This window comes from Aythya marila (assembly GCF_965140915.1).
Source record: "Aythya marila genome assembly, chromosome: 8".
Lineage (NCBI taxonomy): Eukaryota > Metazoa > Chordata > Aves > Anseriformes > Anatidae > Aythya > Aythya marila.
Window position 1 is genome coordinate 17,687,120 of NC_139049.1, and position 17,978 is coordinate 17,705,097.

General features: G+C 39.4%; 1 protein-coding gene across 1 annotated transcript in view; it reads left to right on the forward strand.

Annotated features, from left to right (window-relative positions):
- Positions 1-17,978, forward strand: part of ZNHIT6 (zinc finger HIT-type containing 6) — a 32,996-nt gene that overhangs the window by 6,462 nt on the left and 8,556 nt on the right. Inside the window, exons 6-8 of the mRNA XM_082766562.1 lie at positions 5,329-5,397; positions 6,185-6,265; positions 6,769-6,849. Of these exons, the coding sequence (XP_082622688.1) occupies positions 5,329-5,397; positions 6,185-6,265; positions 6,769-6,849 (231 nt within the window). The remainder of the gene's footprint in view (positions 1-5,328; positions 5,398-6,184; positions 6,266-6,768; positions 6,850-17,978) is intronic.

Consider the following 17,978-nt stretch of genomic DNA (forward strand, 5'->3'; position numbering starts at 1 on the left):
GTAATCCTTAATTAGGTAAAGATAATCAGTGTGAATTTTTTGAAGTGTTGCTGATCTTGAGAATTTACCAAGGAGTTACATGAGCAGGTTTTGGGGCTCATATTACACTGGTGGAGCCCTTAAGCTTGAATTTAGTTGTTACTGAGATCCTGCTTTCAGTACTATGTGTATTTCTGAAAATCAGTAGCTTTCCAAATATCCCCATGTTAAAATGAATAGCTACTGAGTTCTGTAGCTGACATTTTTTAACATTTCTTTATTTTAGCAACTAATTTTTTTTTATTCTCATAGTGAATCTGATGGCCATTTTGTTTATTTGCAGGAGTTAAAGAGGACAGTAGTTTTATTTTTTTTGAGAATTACAGTTTGGGTTACTCACTCAGCCTTAGCAGCATCCCCTTGCCTTACCCAGGACTCAGCTCAAGCCTGTCGTGTTTGATTATTGCAACACACACAGTTAGTAACATCTCCTGCTGTTGTGAGGCCCCTTGTAGGAGACCATATGTGCTACAGCGGAAGTGCACTTCAGTTTCTTCATCGATTGTCGTGCTGCTTACTGTAACTAGGAAATATTTGAACTTTCAGGAGAAATATTTCATTGTTTTATTGTTTATACATCAAATCCAGGAATAAGCTTAATGAAGTTTCAGCAAAATGGAGACATCCTCTTTTGTGTGCTGTTGTTAGAAGTACGGCAGCAGTCATTTTGGCACTAGGAGCACGTACGTGGTGGTGGAGGGGAGAAGGAAACCATCACACTTCTGCATGTTCTCATTTGTTAATGGTGTTTCGACTCCACAAGGGAATCTAGTCACTTAGTTGTGCTGAATCTGTGTTGCTTAAGTTGAGAAAAGTAACGTTATCCAAAGGAGTGGATAGTGAAGGCCCTGTGTTGCAGTTAAACTTCAGTGTGTTAGATGAGAGTGCAGGGTGTTATCAAGTTAAAGGTAACCGGTCCTTCATTAAACATTATTTCCTCTTCATCTCTTCTATCGATGTAAAATAATATAGATAGGAAATACTACAGTATTTGTGCTTGTACATCACACATACTTATTTAAAACATTTCAAGAATATTAGTTGCTAAATGGAAACAAAATTGTCTGAGATCTTTGATAGACCAACGCTTAGGTACTTCTGCAGAGCCAGAACTACAGTTGGTATCTTAAGATGTGATGAATTTGGAACTTTTTGTCATTATATATATATTTATATTTTACACATCTATAGAAATATACATGTGAAAAGTTTATATATATATATTAAGTGGGTTTTTAATATAGGTTTTCTCTATAAAAATAAATATATATGTATAAAGGTCTTTATATATATATATATATATGTACTACAGCAATCTAGGCAAAATTGACTGTTCGGAGGAACTAGGTAAAAATGTTAAGCTTCATGAAACATTTATATTATGTGAAACATTTATGTATGAAATTGTAACAATCTCAAATGTTTTGAGAAATATGTAGGCTTTGGACCCCTTTTACAAATCCTCCAAGGCACATATGGGAGGGCTCCAAGTCCTGAAATCCTTCTTAGCACCCTAGGCAGATGCAAGATTTGTCCTGTACCTCCAGCACCCGTACTGCGTACACCCACAGAGCTTGGAACATCTCCCTGGGTGCTGCATTAAATGTAAAAGGCAGTGAAGAAAATCTTTGCAGCTGTGCCCAGAGCTACTTGACAGTAACAGCCACGTTGTGTATGGCACTGCAGTCTTCGTGATACCAGAAATAAAAATCTCTCAGTTCTAGCTTTCAGAAATTGAAATATCACTTGCATGTGGTTCAGTGGAAAAAAAAATAGGGAGGAAAAATTAAGTTGATTATAAAAAATATTTTTTGAAAGTTTTAGGTAAAACGAGAGGGAGAGAGTTGTTTGTTTTAGAAGAGCAGTAATTGCAGAACAGCCTGTGCAGCTCTGAGCATAATTTGCAGCTACATATCACGCAAGGGAAGAGGTGCTTGGCTTCTCCTTCTCCTTCTGATCGGCTTGTATGGCTCTGAAGTAAGCAAAATAGGATGTGAAGCCAAGCAGTGCAGGGATGGGCGATGATGCTGCTATTACTGACATCAAGGATGTGCTGTGCCTCATCCAGATCCATGCAGTTTGGTAGTTTTGTAGTCAGTGCCTTGGTATTCAGGCAAACCATGGGTTGGCATTGCTCGGCAGTTGAGCTCCGTGGAGCACTTGAAGCAGCGAGCTGTTACTCAACTTCAGATGACTGACTCAATTAAGAGTTTCATTTAGAAAATGAACATGGTACATGACAGTTACATTTGAAGGAAATACTACCCCAGTGAGCCATAATGGAAAATGAAGTCAGTGAGATCTGGAGCCAGGATATCTAATTTTAATCTGAACTTTTTGTGAAGCAGCTTTGATAGCATCTACAGTTGACATCAAGTTCTCTAACTGGGCAGAAATCACTGATGGTGAGGGATGCTTTGCTTTAATAGGAGGCATCCAGCAGGTCGTTACAAATTTCTTCTACTTATGGAAACTTACCGTGTAAAAGTATTGCTGTTTTTCAAGACTTCATTTGACAGCAAAGCATGTGAGGCTATTCCAATTTTAAGCTTCTTTATCCCTTGCCTTCGTCTACCTAGTTCTCAATCTATCTTACCTCTTGTTTGCCATTTATGTTCAGGCAAGAATATTTTGAAGAGAGATGAAGTAATTAACACTGGTTGAGGTGTTAGCGTGCTGACAATATCAACATTTCTGTTTTTCCAGTGGAACCTTCTGACAAGGAATGATATTTTTAAAAGTAGTGTTCAGACATCTGATTCACTGCTCTTTCTGTGCACTAATCCATGGACTTAGGTTGTGCCTGGAAGGGGGAGGGAGGCTGGGTGAGAGTCTGAAAAGAGCCCTCTTAAGCTGATTATACAGCTGCAGCGATGGACTGAGTCTGCCTCAGTGAGCCCACAGGGAACTGGTCTTGCATGTGAAATCAGGATGTGCTGTGTGACTACGGTTTCTGCAGGCACAGAGTATTCCTAGCAACAGGTAGCAGATAGCTGGAAGTAGTTCTGGAACAGTTCTGTTTCAAGTGCCTGTGTTAGAGGCAGCCCAGCCCTACAGGCCACATCCATGCTGCTGTGACCTGTGTCACACCGTGCTGGGCCCAGCTGGGAGAGGCAGGTCTGCAGTGCTCCCACTGCTTTGCCCATCTTGATTAAAGGTTTGGCAGAAAGAAAGTTCACATCACTACAAGGCTTGGTCACACTCGAAGACACGAGCATGGCCTGTTTGAACAAGTCGGTGGTGAATTAAATGCAAAATTGCTAAAAAGCCCTGAGTTAGTGGACAGTATGTAACAAATGGTCCTGTAAGTATGTGTTTTAATAAGTGTACCTACCCATCATTAGTGGACACTGCAGCTAATGATAGTGAGCCTATTTCTGTTTAAAGTCTGCAAACCTTTACTGAAGCCTGCTTGGGAAGGTGCTTTGCATTAACACTGTGCCACGTTAAATGCCAGATATCACTGCAGCTTGCTCTGTGCACGTGCTGGTGTTGATGCTTCCTTCAGTTGTGAAGATAAAGAATTAGAAACTTTGTTTCATTCACCTTTCAAAATTCTTTCAAAATTCCATTTCAAAATTCCATTAAGCTCACTGATTTGGAGTTATCTCTGTCAGTTCAGTAGTTTAAGACAGCATCACAGCAATATGCAAAATAGCATAAAATCCATGAGGCAAGATGTCAGTGAGCTTGTTGCATGTTACTTTGTGGATGTTAGCCTTCCTTAGTTCATTGTATTTAATTAATAACTCCTTGGAGGGTGCTTCTTGCTTGCTGCTCCCCTCCAACCCCCCCCCCTTTTTTTTTTTTTTTTTTGGTAAAAGCTAAGACCACTGTACTTACACTGCAGGAAGCATAGTTCAGCTGTAAAGCTTAGCTTTAACCCAGAAATAACTAGATAAGGAAGTGAGTATTTGGTAAGTGCACTTCATAAAGAGCCTGCATTTAAAAATTGATTAGATAGTTAATTGAGCTTAGCAACACACTTGTTGACTGTTTTGCTGCTGGATACACATACCCTGTCTCCGCAGCTGACTAGACCCCGCTGGATGATGTTCCATCTGCCTGATAAGCAAATGAGAGAGCAAGTTGGAGCAACAATGTGTTTGGTTTTAGTTGTGGTACCAGAACCTTCGCATAACCGATGCTGATTATCTTGGATATAATGATTCATAGCTCTTAAGTAGTTTAAAAAAAAAAAAAAAAAAAAGTGCCACCACCACAGCTCAAAGTTCCTGTGCTGCAGTTAAATACCTGGCACCTGCTTTCTAAATGGCACTAGTCCGTCCCTCCTTCCTCTCCCAAATCTGTACTGTGTGTCACGAGTGTAACATTCAGAACCACAGCAAAGGGCCTTGCACCTACCTTTTAGACTGCTCTTTTTTTTTTTTAACGAGATTTCATTTAGAAAAAGATTGTTACACACACCATACAGAGTGGAAGAATTTGAAGCAATGAAAGGAAAAATGTCTGGTCTTAAGTCATTATTGGCTTCTGTAGATTCTCTGCAAATGAGAGGCAAAACCAGAAAGAGATTTTCTAGTCATAGGGGGGTGTCCTGTAGGCAGTACTGCCATTCTTGACATGATACTGCACTGGAACCATGCTCCAGGAATTTCTGTTCTCAGGTAATAATGGAGCTAGCTTTAAAGGGAAGATGGTTTTACAGCCCACAAAATGGAGAAGGGATGGTGGCATCAATTTTTGCGTTTACCAAGAGTTTCCTGATATTTCTGTAAAGCATTTATTCTTTCCAACTTTTGTTAACCCTGTTATGCCAAAACACAGCTCCCCTCCCTGCCCCAGCACCTTTTCTGGTCAGAAAGATGAGTCCTTCATTTTGTAGGGAGCCAGCCTCCGCTCAGACCTGTGGCTGTTGTGCTGGGTTGGCAGTCTGGCCTGGGTGATAGGCCAAAAAGTGTTTTCCTTTTCTCAAATGAAAGGGCAGCTGTGCACATAGAAACTCAGCTGGAAGATGTTCCCTTTTAAAACATGAAATGCTGCTGATCAGTTCGTTGGTGGTACCGTCCCCGTATTTGCAAGGAAGAGGTTTTCATCCCCATAAGGACTTGAAATTCAGCAGGGGCTGGGATTGTTGCCTCTTTCGAAGTGCCCCTCTCAGTTTCTGTGTGCTGCTTTACTCTTTGAAAATGCTATTCAAAATCTGAGCTATATATTGTATTCTGCAGTTGTGTCATAGGCTACCAAGCTTTATCATAGGAAAAAAAGCAGCAGTTACCAGGTAACAGTAGTAAGGCATTAACAGTATGCATTTCTTTTTCTTTTCAGGGAGCAGAAGTTCTACTGGCATTTGAAGCTTGTATTTCCTCACTGTCATGCTGAATACACTTTAAAAAGGTACAGTTTGGTAAACAGCTTTGTATAAAGTTTAAATTCTTCTTCTGGAATTAAACTGGAAAATATTTTAATTAGTTCTTAAATATTTCTATTATATAAGGTAAACTTGAATATTACTTTCTGCCTTAATTACAGGAGCATTTAAGTTAACGCTGTGTAGTATTTTAGTCCTTGAAAGCTAGTGGGCTTTTCAAATAAGGTGAAATATGTCATTGCTAGTCCTTCCTTGATATAAACAGAACAGCTTGTATATTCATGGTGGTGACATGCTGTACTGCTAATCTATTCTGCTCTCATGGAGCAGGGATTCAGCAGGATTTCACTTTCCCCTCCGCTTGCACGCTGGAGCTGACCTTCACATACAATGAAATGGTTGCATTGTTTCCTTCGTAGGAAAGCCCATAAGCACATTTTGCAAAATCCCCAAACTAAGCTTTTATTGACAAATCTTTCTTTCTCCTTTTTTCCTAGCCTGAAGGGGTATGAGAAGTACGCCCGCATCTACTTCTGGGCTGTACAAACAGCATGTTATACTGCAGGGTTTGAAACTAGAGATACTCATCTGTTTACTCCTTATAGATGCCAGTAAAGTCCCAGTGTTGAAACTGAGATAGAGCTGTCAATTACCTGTGCTGTATTGATACACATTTCTAATCCTCCTATAAAGTGCTCAGTTGTACCACTGTAGCATGCAAATACACAGTTTCCTTTAAATGACTCAGATAATAGATTTTTGTGTACACGATGAAGCATGTCTGATGTATTTGATTTTTATCTTCTGTGAAAGGGTGCCAGAGGATAAAACGCTCACCGATATCCTTAAGCCCTACATTGATCCAGTGGAGTCAGATCCTGTAGTTTGTCAAAGGTGTGTACTGAACAACTTTCTGTCTAATTCACTAATAAAAGAAAGGAGTCATCCTGAACAGATTGCTTAAAGTAGTTGCACTTTCAGTATGTAAAGTCGAGGTCCCTGTCAGCAGGACATCTTTAATTCCTGTGGCAAAAACCAGCCCAAGTTTCACAAATAAGTAACCCTGGAATATAGCCACAAAATTTAAATCAGTAGAAGATTAAGACATTGACTCATAGCATATAGATCAAATAAAGGAATTGTAATTCTAAAAAATATGACCATAATTATCTGCAGTGGGGGTGACAGTGAATGTTTTCTTTGGAGGAATTAGAAAAACACTAGTAATTTTACCCCTAATTTTTAGAAGGTGCTCAACATATGGCAAATGCTTGTTTTTTTATGAAGAAATAAATGCTTTTGCTTGTTGATGTACAAAAGATATCCATCTCTTACAGATGATAAGAGTGTGAAGTACATCATTGTCTCTTGATCTGTTGTTTATTCTTATTTTTCAGATTAAAAATCTATACAATGTCTCCTCAGTCAGATGTACAAATTTTAATGAAAATAGAAAACAGGAAGCAAAACTCTATCAGGTAAGGTGGTTCTTTAGACTGTGTGCCTCTTAAGGATAGAAAAAAAAAATACATATATATATACATTTCTTAGTCTTTAGTATCACAAGGACAAATCACGTATCTCATGGATTAAGCTTCGGTGAGTAATTACCAGCCATTTTAAGTGATTCTGCAAAAAACATTATTTCTTTGTCCTTTAGTATGTCAATATTGAAATTTCTGCACAATTACCGTGATTGGTAAATTCAGCTAAGTCATACTTGGACGATTTAAGAAGCTGTGGCACTCGCAGTTGCATTGGTGGACTGGTGTGTGTGCCTGTGCCTGAACTGCTTCAGCAGCAGTCCGTGAGAGTGTTTCAGTGTTTGCGCTGAAGTTAGGTTTGTGTTAAATGCTAAATTAATGCATTGACCAGCTGAAGCGTAGTGTCCATTCTCTTCTATAAGCTCATCTGTGGATATGTGAACCTCTCATGGGAGTCAGCTGGAGAGCTGTTTTTTTTAAACCACCATTGCAGCAAAAATGAGTTCCCAGCATCCAGTTGCTGAATTGGAAGTGACATATTTTTCTCAACATTACTAGCTCATTACTCTTCATGTTAAGATATTGCTGGGTGGGGGCTTTTAAATTTCCAGAGTTTTGACTTGTGAAAAATTGTTTTCTTTGTTTGCAGAACAGACAATTATAATTTAAAATTAAACTTTAAATAAATAGTTTTTGATGGTATAAATGCCATTTTAAAGACTCCACCCTGTTGTCATTGTTACTGAAAAGGATATGTACCAGCTTTAATATCATAGCTTATTGTGGTTGACCAGTGATTCCCAGTTAGGGTTCTTAAAGTACATTCTTTTCTTCAAATGTAACAAATGGAAATATACTTCTCTGAAGCGTGGTATGTTATTTCTAAGGGGAAGAAAAAAGGTATAGTAAAAGAACACCAGTTGTAACTGAACTTCATGTTTGTGCTATGTTTCTCTTTCCCAGTAAGTGTTATTCAGAAATGAGTAACATACTTCAGCATTCAAGCCACAAATATAAACTTCTCATGGTTTTGATTTTTTCCCCTCTTTGCAATCACTGCTTGAAATAAGGTTGTAAAATTTGCCATCAGAGTTCTCAGCTATAAACCTGTTGGGTTTGAGTGAAATGTGTGGACTGACTTCCGTTTAATTCAAGCATGGCCTAATTCTCTGCATTTAGGGGGGGAATTAAAAATGCTGGTATTGTGAGCTAACCTGAAGAGTTTCGTGTGGAAGGACACAGGCAGGTGAAGCTTTCTCAGGTTTCTCTGTCAACTGTATTTCCCAGTGCTCCATGAATTCAGTGCAGGCACTTCAGTCATGCAAGTTGTGTATGGTGTTATACCCAAGTAAAAAAGCCATTCTAGAACTTAGTGCAAGGAAACAGCATCAGAACAATTTCCCATTTTACAACACTTTATAGCAGACTTGGGTTCAGCTGTCAATAGTGGTATTCGGGACAGGTTTCCAGAGCATGAACAACTTCGGTCCCCTTTGCAGATTAACATAGGAAAAACTGAGAATGCGTTCAGTTTGTTAGTGCTGTACATCATTCTGCAGTGCATGGTTGGAAAGGCAGTATTCAGGTGATGGTGCTGAATATTCATTTGTATTTTTAAAATACAGTAATTTATACACAGATTTTTTTCAGTTATTTTAGTTTTAAGCTTTTGGCATCTTTTTCAGTTACAGAAGTGTTAATGACTGCTTAAACTGCTCCTTAAACTTTCAGATAGGTGCTTGGAAGAAAAAATTGCTTTTGTAATAGCAGGTTAAATTCATCTTTTAGTCATTTGATGTAGGATAGTAGCGTAGAAAGCTTGAGAAGGAAACCAATTTAATATCAAGTGGACAATTTCTCTTGCTCCTTGGTTCCTTTTGTTACTTAACCATTTTCATCTTCTGAAATTGGTATAATGCTTCCTTAGCTCATGTGTTTGTTGAGAGAAAACCCTTTTTCATGAAGCTTTTTAGAAGAATCGCAGAAGTTGTGCTATCTGCAAAATAAATATAACTAGCCTGAAATTGGAGTTTCACCCTGTACTTCCAGAATCATCTTTGTTTTCCAATATCAAAGTTATAGTAATTAGTATTTAATCAGTGAATTGTACATTTTAAGAAGAACTGTAGGAAGTTAACAAGAAGTCTTTTGGATAAGAAATACATCTCCTTGTCAGTAGAGCAGGCCCAGCTGTGGCAGCGTGGGCAGGTCACGGAAGTAGCACACTGAAAGAAAATCCTGCTTCTGAAAGGAAAGGACAAAGTTGGTTTGACATGATGGGACTGCCAGCTCAGCAGAAAAGCATCTTCTATCAACATGAGCTGGGGCTCTGCCAGCAGGCTCTTGGTGTAGTTATGCTAGCAGAGTTGTTGTGACAAAGGCTCTCAGAGGGAATTTAAGCTTTTACTGCAGTTGCATTATAGTTAAGGGAGAATTTATTTTGATTTTGTCTCCTTTGGGCTCCCCACCGTTAAATTAATTAGGGTGCGCGTTGTCTCATAGTAAAAAATCAGTACCTGGGGCTGCAGTGGGAATGCTTGATACTTGCTGTTGATACAGACCAGCTTCTGTCTTAGTGGGGAGCTGCTAGTTTGTGAAGTCAGTGGTGCCACTGTGAGCTCACTCATCCTGTGCCACCTCCTCTGCCTGGTTTTAGGCTGTGTGCTTCTGTAGGGCAGAACCCTCTTTGTTCCTCTTTGTCACTCGGGACAGCAGCCTGGAGGAATGCGGTTGGTGTAGTCTACGAATCATGCAAGTCTACATAAATACTCTGTTATCCAGCACTTCCTCTGGTCCACCAGAGAAATTACTTCTCCATAAGTAGTGGGTTAGTAGGAAGGCTGTAAAAATGTATTTGTTTGAGTGGATGTTGGTTTTAGGCTTAGCAGAACCATTTGAGAAAAATACTTTTCATAGCTGGGATTATGTATTACTGAGTCAGTGCAGTGGTGTTTCAGAGAACATCTAAGTAGGATTATTACGGGTTATAAAACGTTAGTCTGCTAGTTTTAAGTATGTTACAGAAGGATTTTAGTATTTCCTGCAAATGTTTATGAAACAGGAATTTGTGGTTTAGTTATGTCTGTTTTCTGTATTTTACAGCAAACAGTCCTTTCAGTTTTGGAAGTCCTTTGCAGAATGCTTTAAATTGGGGATGGAGGGAAAGAGGGGGGGCGAGGAGGAGGCTTTTTTTCTTTATCCAGAAGTATAAATTATCCACACAGAATAGATTTCTGCTTCGTCACAGGAATTGTGCAGAACTTGTGCATTGTGCAGCAGTTGTGCATTGTTGTGTGGTTCTCACGGAGAGCTGCCACGCAGCATGGTGCTGGCTTTCTCCCCACTAGGTGCTTTTTGTAATCCCTGGTGACAGTTCTTAGTGAACTCTCCCATCTGTGATAAGCTCTTGTGGGTTGCTGTTGTTGTTGTTCCTCATCCTGATCTCTAGCTCTTCTCTACTCTACAGGCAGCTTGTAAGAATTGCTTTCAGTTTGAGCTGGTAGCACCCTGCAGTTGTTCAGAGCAACCTAAAGCGTGATCTCCCCTCGTGTCCTCTTGTCCGCATCTGTCACCTAGTGCTCCATGGCACTACACCCGTTACACTACTCGATAGTCTCGTCATGTAATTGCACTTACTTTATAAGGAGTCTTGTGAAGGAGGGTTTAAAAACATGGGTGTTACACAACTCTTCTTTCTTTAAAACTTTGGTTTGGAAAAAATCTGCATTTGAATGGGTTGTTATAATAGTTTTCCGTTCTGTGGTGCTCGCCTCTATCACCTGTTACGCAATATTTAGTTGGTGTCCATTCTGTCCTTGGCTGAAAATATTCCAAGAAAGGTTTAGCTGCTGCCTCTTGGATGATTTTTACAGTCTACATTCTTTTATAAAATAGTCTTTTCTTTCTTCAGGATAAATTAATGTCCTGACTGTCTTCAGTCCTTTATTTGGGATGCCTTCAAAGTGACTTCATATGGTAAGAGCATTGCTTTTTCCACTAAGGAAAGAAAAAATGCAACTGCCAAATTATACAGTCTGGTTTGGGAAATACACCTTCTTTTTCTTCTGTTCCTGAGAATTGCCTTATTAGGTTTTGTGTAACCAAAAAAAAAGCAAAAACAAACAAAAGTCCGAAATCCAGCAGATCCTTGATATTTGTTACAGCTTAGTTAGTGGCCAGAGTTTTGGGGGGTTTTGTGACTGTAGATTTTAATGGCATCATTACTTACACTTGCTTATCATAGAAGATGATCTTATTTCTACATGAGAATGAACTGCAAAAGCCTAGGATTACAGTAGATGTTTTTCTTTCTGAGACTATTAAATAAAGGTCTCTCTTACTGGGTTCATAACATCTTACATGAAGCTAGTTGACATAGTTGTCTGTCTTTAGACACACTTGTTTAGTTTAATGGAATTAAAAATAATGCCTTCTTAAACAACATTGTTAGGTCCTTTATAGGTCATTTTTCTTCTTTGACCATTAGTGTATTCAGAATGACATGTAAACATTGTTTCGGCATTGTAGAACACTTTGGAGGCACTGCCAGAACATTTAGATGTGTGGAAAATTGAGGCTGCTTGGCCTTAGAAGCCTTGCAAAAGCCCACTACTTTTGGGGGACGATGTCCTCCAAGGAAGTCTAGCTTTCCTGTTGTAAACCAGCCACACCACACAGGGGTGTTGATGTATGGGATCGGTTGTAGCATTGGTGTTTGTATCAGTGGTACTGGTATAGCTCATGCCTCAATTACTCAGAAAGCCAAAAATACCCAAAGCATTCTTGTACTGGTTCCAGCATCAGGGGGCTTCTCGCTTTGTGTGGTGATATTGGCTGGTACACATGAGAATACTGGCATGGTTGCCACTTAATTCTTGTGGACCACTGGGAAGAAAATTTGCTAAACAAGTATCAGAGGCTCTCCTCTACTAAATGTCATTGCTTTATGGTGGTGAACGCTTATTTTGCTTCAACTGATCCAGTGCAGTTGCTTCCCAGAAGCCTGGATGATGTTAGTAATGTTGGAGCACATCCCTGTCTCAAGATCAGCTGGCAGAAATGAGAGTTATTTCCTTGGATGACTGAGTTCTGTGCTCAAAGAGAATTTTCTTTTGTAGTCCATTGTTTTTCAGCATCTGCGGGTTAGATCACATTAGTAGGTCGCAGTAGTCACAGTAATAGATTTAGGAAGATGAAGTCAGTCCTTTTTGCTTCAGTGCATGTGTGCCAACAGACTTTTAGAAAATTGCCTTGGAATTCCAAGAGTAATATAAATGCAATGGAATCAAATCTTTTTAAATGTAAAACTTACATAGAACTGATTATTTTTATTGTTGTTTGTTTGTTTATTTGTGTTTTGTGTTTTTTTTTTTTAAAGTCTGTTATACCTGATATTTTGTCAGTGATTACAGGAGTATCAAATACTGCTATCTTTAAACACATCAGAGCCTCAAATGTCAAGTGTCAGTGTCTTCCTTGGATTGTGTTAATTTTTCATACCGTCTTTCTAGGGCAATTCCTTCTGCATTATCATTTGTGAATAACTTCATGTGAAACCAGTAGAGCTTACAGTTGTTGCTTTCTGCTTTTTCATAGGTGATTTGGTTGCTTAAAAAAATCAGTGCTGCCAGTGTGGTGCACAGATCAGTTTTTATCATCGTGTTAAGAACTCATTTCAAAACTACTACTTCATTCATCTAGCAGAACAAAAGGCTGGAATGGGCCCTTCTCAGGCATTATTTCTTCCTCTGCATTTTTTGCAAGTGTTGAAAAGTGTGGGGTGGTTTATTTAATATTCCCTAGCCTTACTTAGGAAGCAATTTCTCTTCATGTTTATGTAGTGCTTGGTATACATGAGACAGGAATTACGGATACAAATCCCTGGCTGAACTGCTGGCCTTGGCATGAGTTGGAACAGACCCCAGGCTGGCTTTAGCCTATGCCAGCAGAAGATTGACAGTAGAATTCATTACTCTTCTCAAGCTCACAGCAGCTGGCACAAAAGCAGCTCTGCCTGCTTTACAAAGGCAGAGAGTTAGCTTACAATAGTTATTCTTCACTGCACAACTCTAGTCAGGCTCTGGCTACTTTGTCCTGTTCAAGGGGAAATCAAATTTGTCCTGTAGTCTGTTTCTTAAACACAGTGCTCCTGTGTATTACTTGCTGCTGTCTTTTCCCAGAGTGTTGGGTTTTGTTTTTTATTAAAACTTTTGATTTTCTTCCTAAATACTTTGCTATGTCTTCTTATAGGTCGCTTTCGTCTTCCCAGGTTTGTTACTCAGCCATTTCAGTGTCATCTTTCACTTGCTCCCTCTTTCTCTGAACAGCGGTCTCTTTGCTGACAAAAATGATGGAGAGTAACAGATTCCAGGATGTGCAACTTTTACTGTAAAAAGTAGTCAGTTTTCCTTCCTTTCTACTTATGTTCTTAATCGAAATCATCTTACACAACATAAAAGGAAAGCAGAAAACTAGTCATTGCTGACTATAAAAAGTACGTATGATGTGAATCTGTAGCATGCATAGCTAAACGTTTATGACGGTTGACTATAATTACTTGACCTTTGAGAAGATTTTTGGGATGATTCCAAAGAAAACAGAATTTGTCCATCTTACTATCTTGAGCAATCATTCATTTTTTCTTTTCCTGAAAAGAATTCCTTTATGAACCAGTATGGGCCTGTTTTTTAAAGTAACAATCCAGCATTTTGTAACCCATGCTGAATTCTTTTGGATGAACTGTTTTATAATTAATGGTATTGCATTAGGATTTCTGGAGTATCCCAGCTAGAGAGTCTCAGGCTGAGACATCTATTGCACAAAGATTTATTTGAAATTGCTCTCTCTGCTCAAAAATTCTGCAGTCTGTTGCGGCAAGTTAGGTCCAGACCACTTACAGAGGAAAAATGTGTGAGTAAGTAAAGAAGTGGAGGATAAGATAACAATAAAAGTGTTGGTGTTGGCTTCACCCGAGTGGTTTGCCCTGTCTAGTCATCTGGTGGTGATCTGCAGGCACCACAGGCAGGCTTAAAGACCTTCAGAGCCTTCATGCCTTCAAAGCAAGTAGGCAGACCCCAAATTGTGAAAGATGAGGAAAAGTGTACACCATAGCTTCTTTTCTGCATCATAACTAGGCTTATTAGCATGGGAGCAATGTGCCCAGCATATGTTCAAGCCGATTTTCTCACCTTTCTCTGAGCAAGTGTTCATCTAGGAATGGGTTTCCAGAACCACCTCTTCTGGGGGGAGAGAGGAACTTGTGCATATGGCCGTAACATGTAACATATGTATGGTGTGGAAAAAGCCTTCACTGAAGTTTGAGCACTGTTCACCATGCACACCTAGGGCATACCTAAAGGCAAGGAGACAGGCCACAGAGCCCGAGGGACAACTGCAGACTGAAACCTCCTGTTGAATAAAACACCGCCCCTCAGCTAGGGGACGGACTTGCTGAAGGTGGGTTGTAGACTGGAGAAAACGTTCAAACCATTTGTCCTGATGCAGCCTAGCTTAAGTATCGTGCTGTGAGACATACTGAGGGTTTAATTCAGCTGTAGCTACCTGGGTTGCTCTTCAGTGTCTTCCAGAAGGGGAGAGAGGCAATGCCCTGGAGTACGTTCAGCTCTGCCTTGGAAGGAAGAGGCACGGTGGGGCTCTGACTTGAAGCCAGACGAGTTTCTCAGGTTTGGGGACCAGGCAGCACAGGGAGGCTGGAGTAAAACGCTTCTAGAAGCAAAGATACAAACTTGTTTGTGTTTGAGAGCAGTCAAAGTGACAGACTGAACTTGGAAGCCACAGCGCTGTGAAAAATGGCAACTCACCCCTCGGTGTTTTCACAGAGGCGGAGGAAAGGGGAACCTCTCTGTGCTCCAGTGGGAAAGGCGAGATCCTGTTATTTCCTTGTGATGCTGCCAAAGGGGAATCCCTCTGTTTTTTCGCTTTCCTGACGGAAATGAGCGAGGACTGATTGTTTCGACCCCGCCAAAGAGGGAATTGACCTTCCTGCTTGTTTGCCAAGAAAATAATTTGTTTTCTTTATTTCATAGCTTTTCCTTTTCATTGTAAAGCGTTAGTAACCCCTTAATGGAAGGTTTGTTGTGTTGTGGTTTCCATGCAAATAAGTGTAAGTTTGTGGATACATTTCCAAAACTTAGTGCAGAGGGTTAGAGGTGTTCAGGCTGTCTTCATGGGAGCTAAATCGGAAAACTTAGAATTTGATATCAAGGGATCCCAAATTACAGAAGTATCAACTATGGTTTCTGAAGTAGCAGTTCATTAGACTAGCTCAAATGTAATAAGAAACTTATTGCCAACATACAAAGGGTAATTTCTCATCAGCTTTATATTTCTGTTAATTTTGTCAGTGCACTGCTGACTTGCATTAAGTTGTCTAAGAGATTTGACCTCTTAGTTTTCTGAAATTGCTATATCAGAATTTTTCATGTCCTTTGTTACTCCTTTGTAACACCTGCCCCACACCTCTAAGACTCCTTGCAGTAATGTTTCATGGGGCAGTGTAACAGAAGGACTGTAAAGCAGACCTCTGACATTTACTTTTCCTCCATGAACATGCCAGTATTTTGTTTATGGCACGAGTTACAGAACTCAACTTCCCTGGATTTTTGGGGAACCACCCACAGCTTTTGCTTGTACTTGAGATGCCACTAATATCTTTGCAGGTTTTGAAACTTCAGGAATTCGTCTTCAGTATTAAACCCACTCTCTTTCTAATAACTTTTCCCTTGTGCAATTTCATTTTCCCTTTAGCCTTCTGGCTATCATTAACTCATTAGGCTGGTTTGCTTCTTTATCTTGGGCATGTAGCAGCAGCATACGATCGCAGAGTACCCTTTTACAATGTATCTGCACTGCACAACTTAGATTTGTAAACCTTAAGCTCTTATTAGTCTGTGAAGCTCCATGGCAAATTTTTGTACATATCAAGGACTGCTTGTGGTGATGCACTTGAACCATAGTATCTTTACTTGTTGCTGGATTTTATTATTTGTTTTCATTACGTCTTAGGAGATGGGGAAAATATTTGCTTTCTTGAAATTCAGTATCACTATTTCTGTATTCTTTGAACCAAATTCTTCTGAATCCAAGAAAATGACATTAGTCAGCTTCATATTTTCCTCCTGTTTGTTTTGTTGTATTTTCTCCAATAACTAAAAGATTCATTATGGTTTGTACTTGAGTTAATCTTTAGATTGTTGTTTTGCATCGTGAGTCCTTTTACCACATCTCGCCTAATGCTCTGTCCACTTAGTTGTTGCAACAGATGCCTTATCTGCGTTGTTTGCCATGAATTGATATTTTTTTCCATGGTTGTCATTAAAGAACTTTCGCTGTGTTGTTTTTTTTTTGTTGTTGTTGTTTTTTTCCTTCATGCAATTGCCTCATTCTCAAGAGGTTTAGACAAGGACAGCCTTTGTGCTTCTGCAGTAACATACTTGTACTCTTACGTTGCTTATCTCTTCTTTCCATAAACTGCTTTGTATATTGGCTAGGGTGAAAGTGAACAAACCAATGAATCTTTCTGGACAGCTACTATGGTGCCTTTTAATTTAGGTGACAGTTAGTGTCCCTGTTATTGCTTGTCTTAAAAGGGTCTTTGTGTGAAGATGGTCTGGGGTAGAGATACAGCAAGGAAAAGGAGCAGTGTCGTGGTCTCCTCATTACTCTGAAGTGGCTTTATGCATTTGAAGTGTGTAGGTATAGTGAGGAGGTGGTGATGCAGTCTGAGATGCCTTCCTGGTGTGCTGGCAACGTGTCTTCCTCTGCTTTGTTAATTGTATCCTAATGGGACTGGTGGGCCAAATGCTGAAAATAGGTTGCTTGTCCTAATTTTCCTTTTTTTTCAGAAAAAAACAAAAAGGAAAAATGACTGTGTAGTGATGGAACTGTTGCTGAAAATGTGAAAATGACTATGATTCAAAAAGAGATTGGTCAGGCATCTGTTCTGCATTGGTGTAGGTTAAGCTGTGCAGGTTTCAACAGTAGGGAGTGTTTTGACAGGTCAGTGAGTGTTTGTCAAGGCAGGCTGTGGACGTCCTGCACTGGGAGAGAAACCATAAAGCAAAAGTGGAAGGAGGAGCCTCAGAAGTTTTAAAATATCTGTGTAAACTGTATTATAATTTTTGCATTAGAATATTAACTTAAACTTCGTTGGTCCCTCCTGTCTCTAAGAGTGGTCAAGCAAAGTAGAGACTTCCGTGTTCTTCAGCTGCTGTTATTAATTACGTTACAAAGGAAGAGTTACAGCAAGTAATTTCCTTTATTGTTTTCTTTTTTTTTCAAAGACACTGCCTTTTTGTTTACTGTGTTTCTGTAGTTCTTTTTCACACATAAGGACTAACAAAATTCACCATGTTCCAGATTTTTATGGTCAAAATTCTGGTGAGAAAGTTAAATTTTAAAAGTCTGCGTTGTTTTGGTACGTTGTGTTTACTTTCTGCCATATAAGCCTCCTTTCATATCTATTCAAGACTGAATTTCACTACTTCCATGTTCACCAAATCATAACCACACGACGAGGTTATTCACCACTTAGGAATGGAAGTCCATCTGTTAGTTATTATCTTTGCTATGCTGCAGCCCTTCACAAGGAGTGCTTGGGAGAGCCTTTAAATGCTGTACCCAGTCTTTGCTCTCTTCTGGGGAAACGCGGATAGCTGGAAAATGCTGCCTGCCTTACTTTGGGGTGTGGGAGAGAAATCCTTCTTTCCATAACTTAATAGAAGTTTGAGTGTGGATTTTAAGATTAGGCCCGAAATAGATACCATGATTTATTGTATCTGAGTTATGCCAACTGAATACCTAGATGTTTCCACTGAGTTCTAGGAAGAAAAAATGTCTTTGTTTCAAATATGAGTAAAAGCTTTAATTTATATCTCTCACAGGAAAACTATGAACATCATTACACAAGCATGCATCTTACTAATATTTGCAATTTTAGATTGGGAAAACTTTTTTGCTCTTTTCTTCCAGTAGCTAGAAGACTAAATGAGAGAAGTAACATGGTTACAACTTATCTTTAATTCCAGGTTGCAGATTTTTCTTTATTATTAAAATCAAAGTTCCTGTTGATGACATTCAGGAAAACCTGATCAGCAGGGAATTTC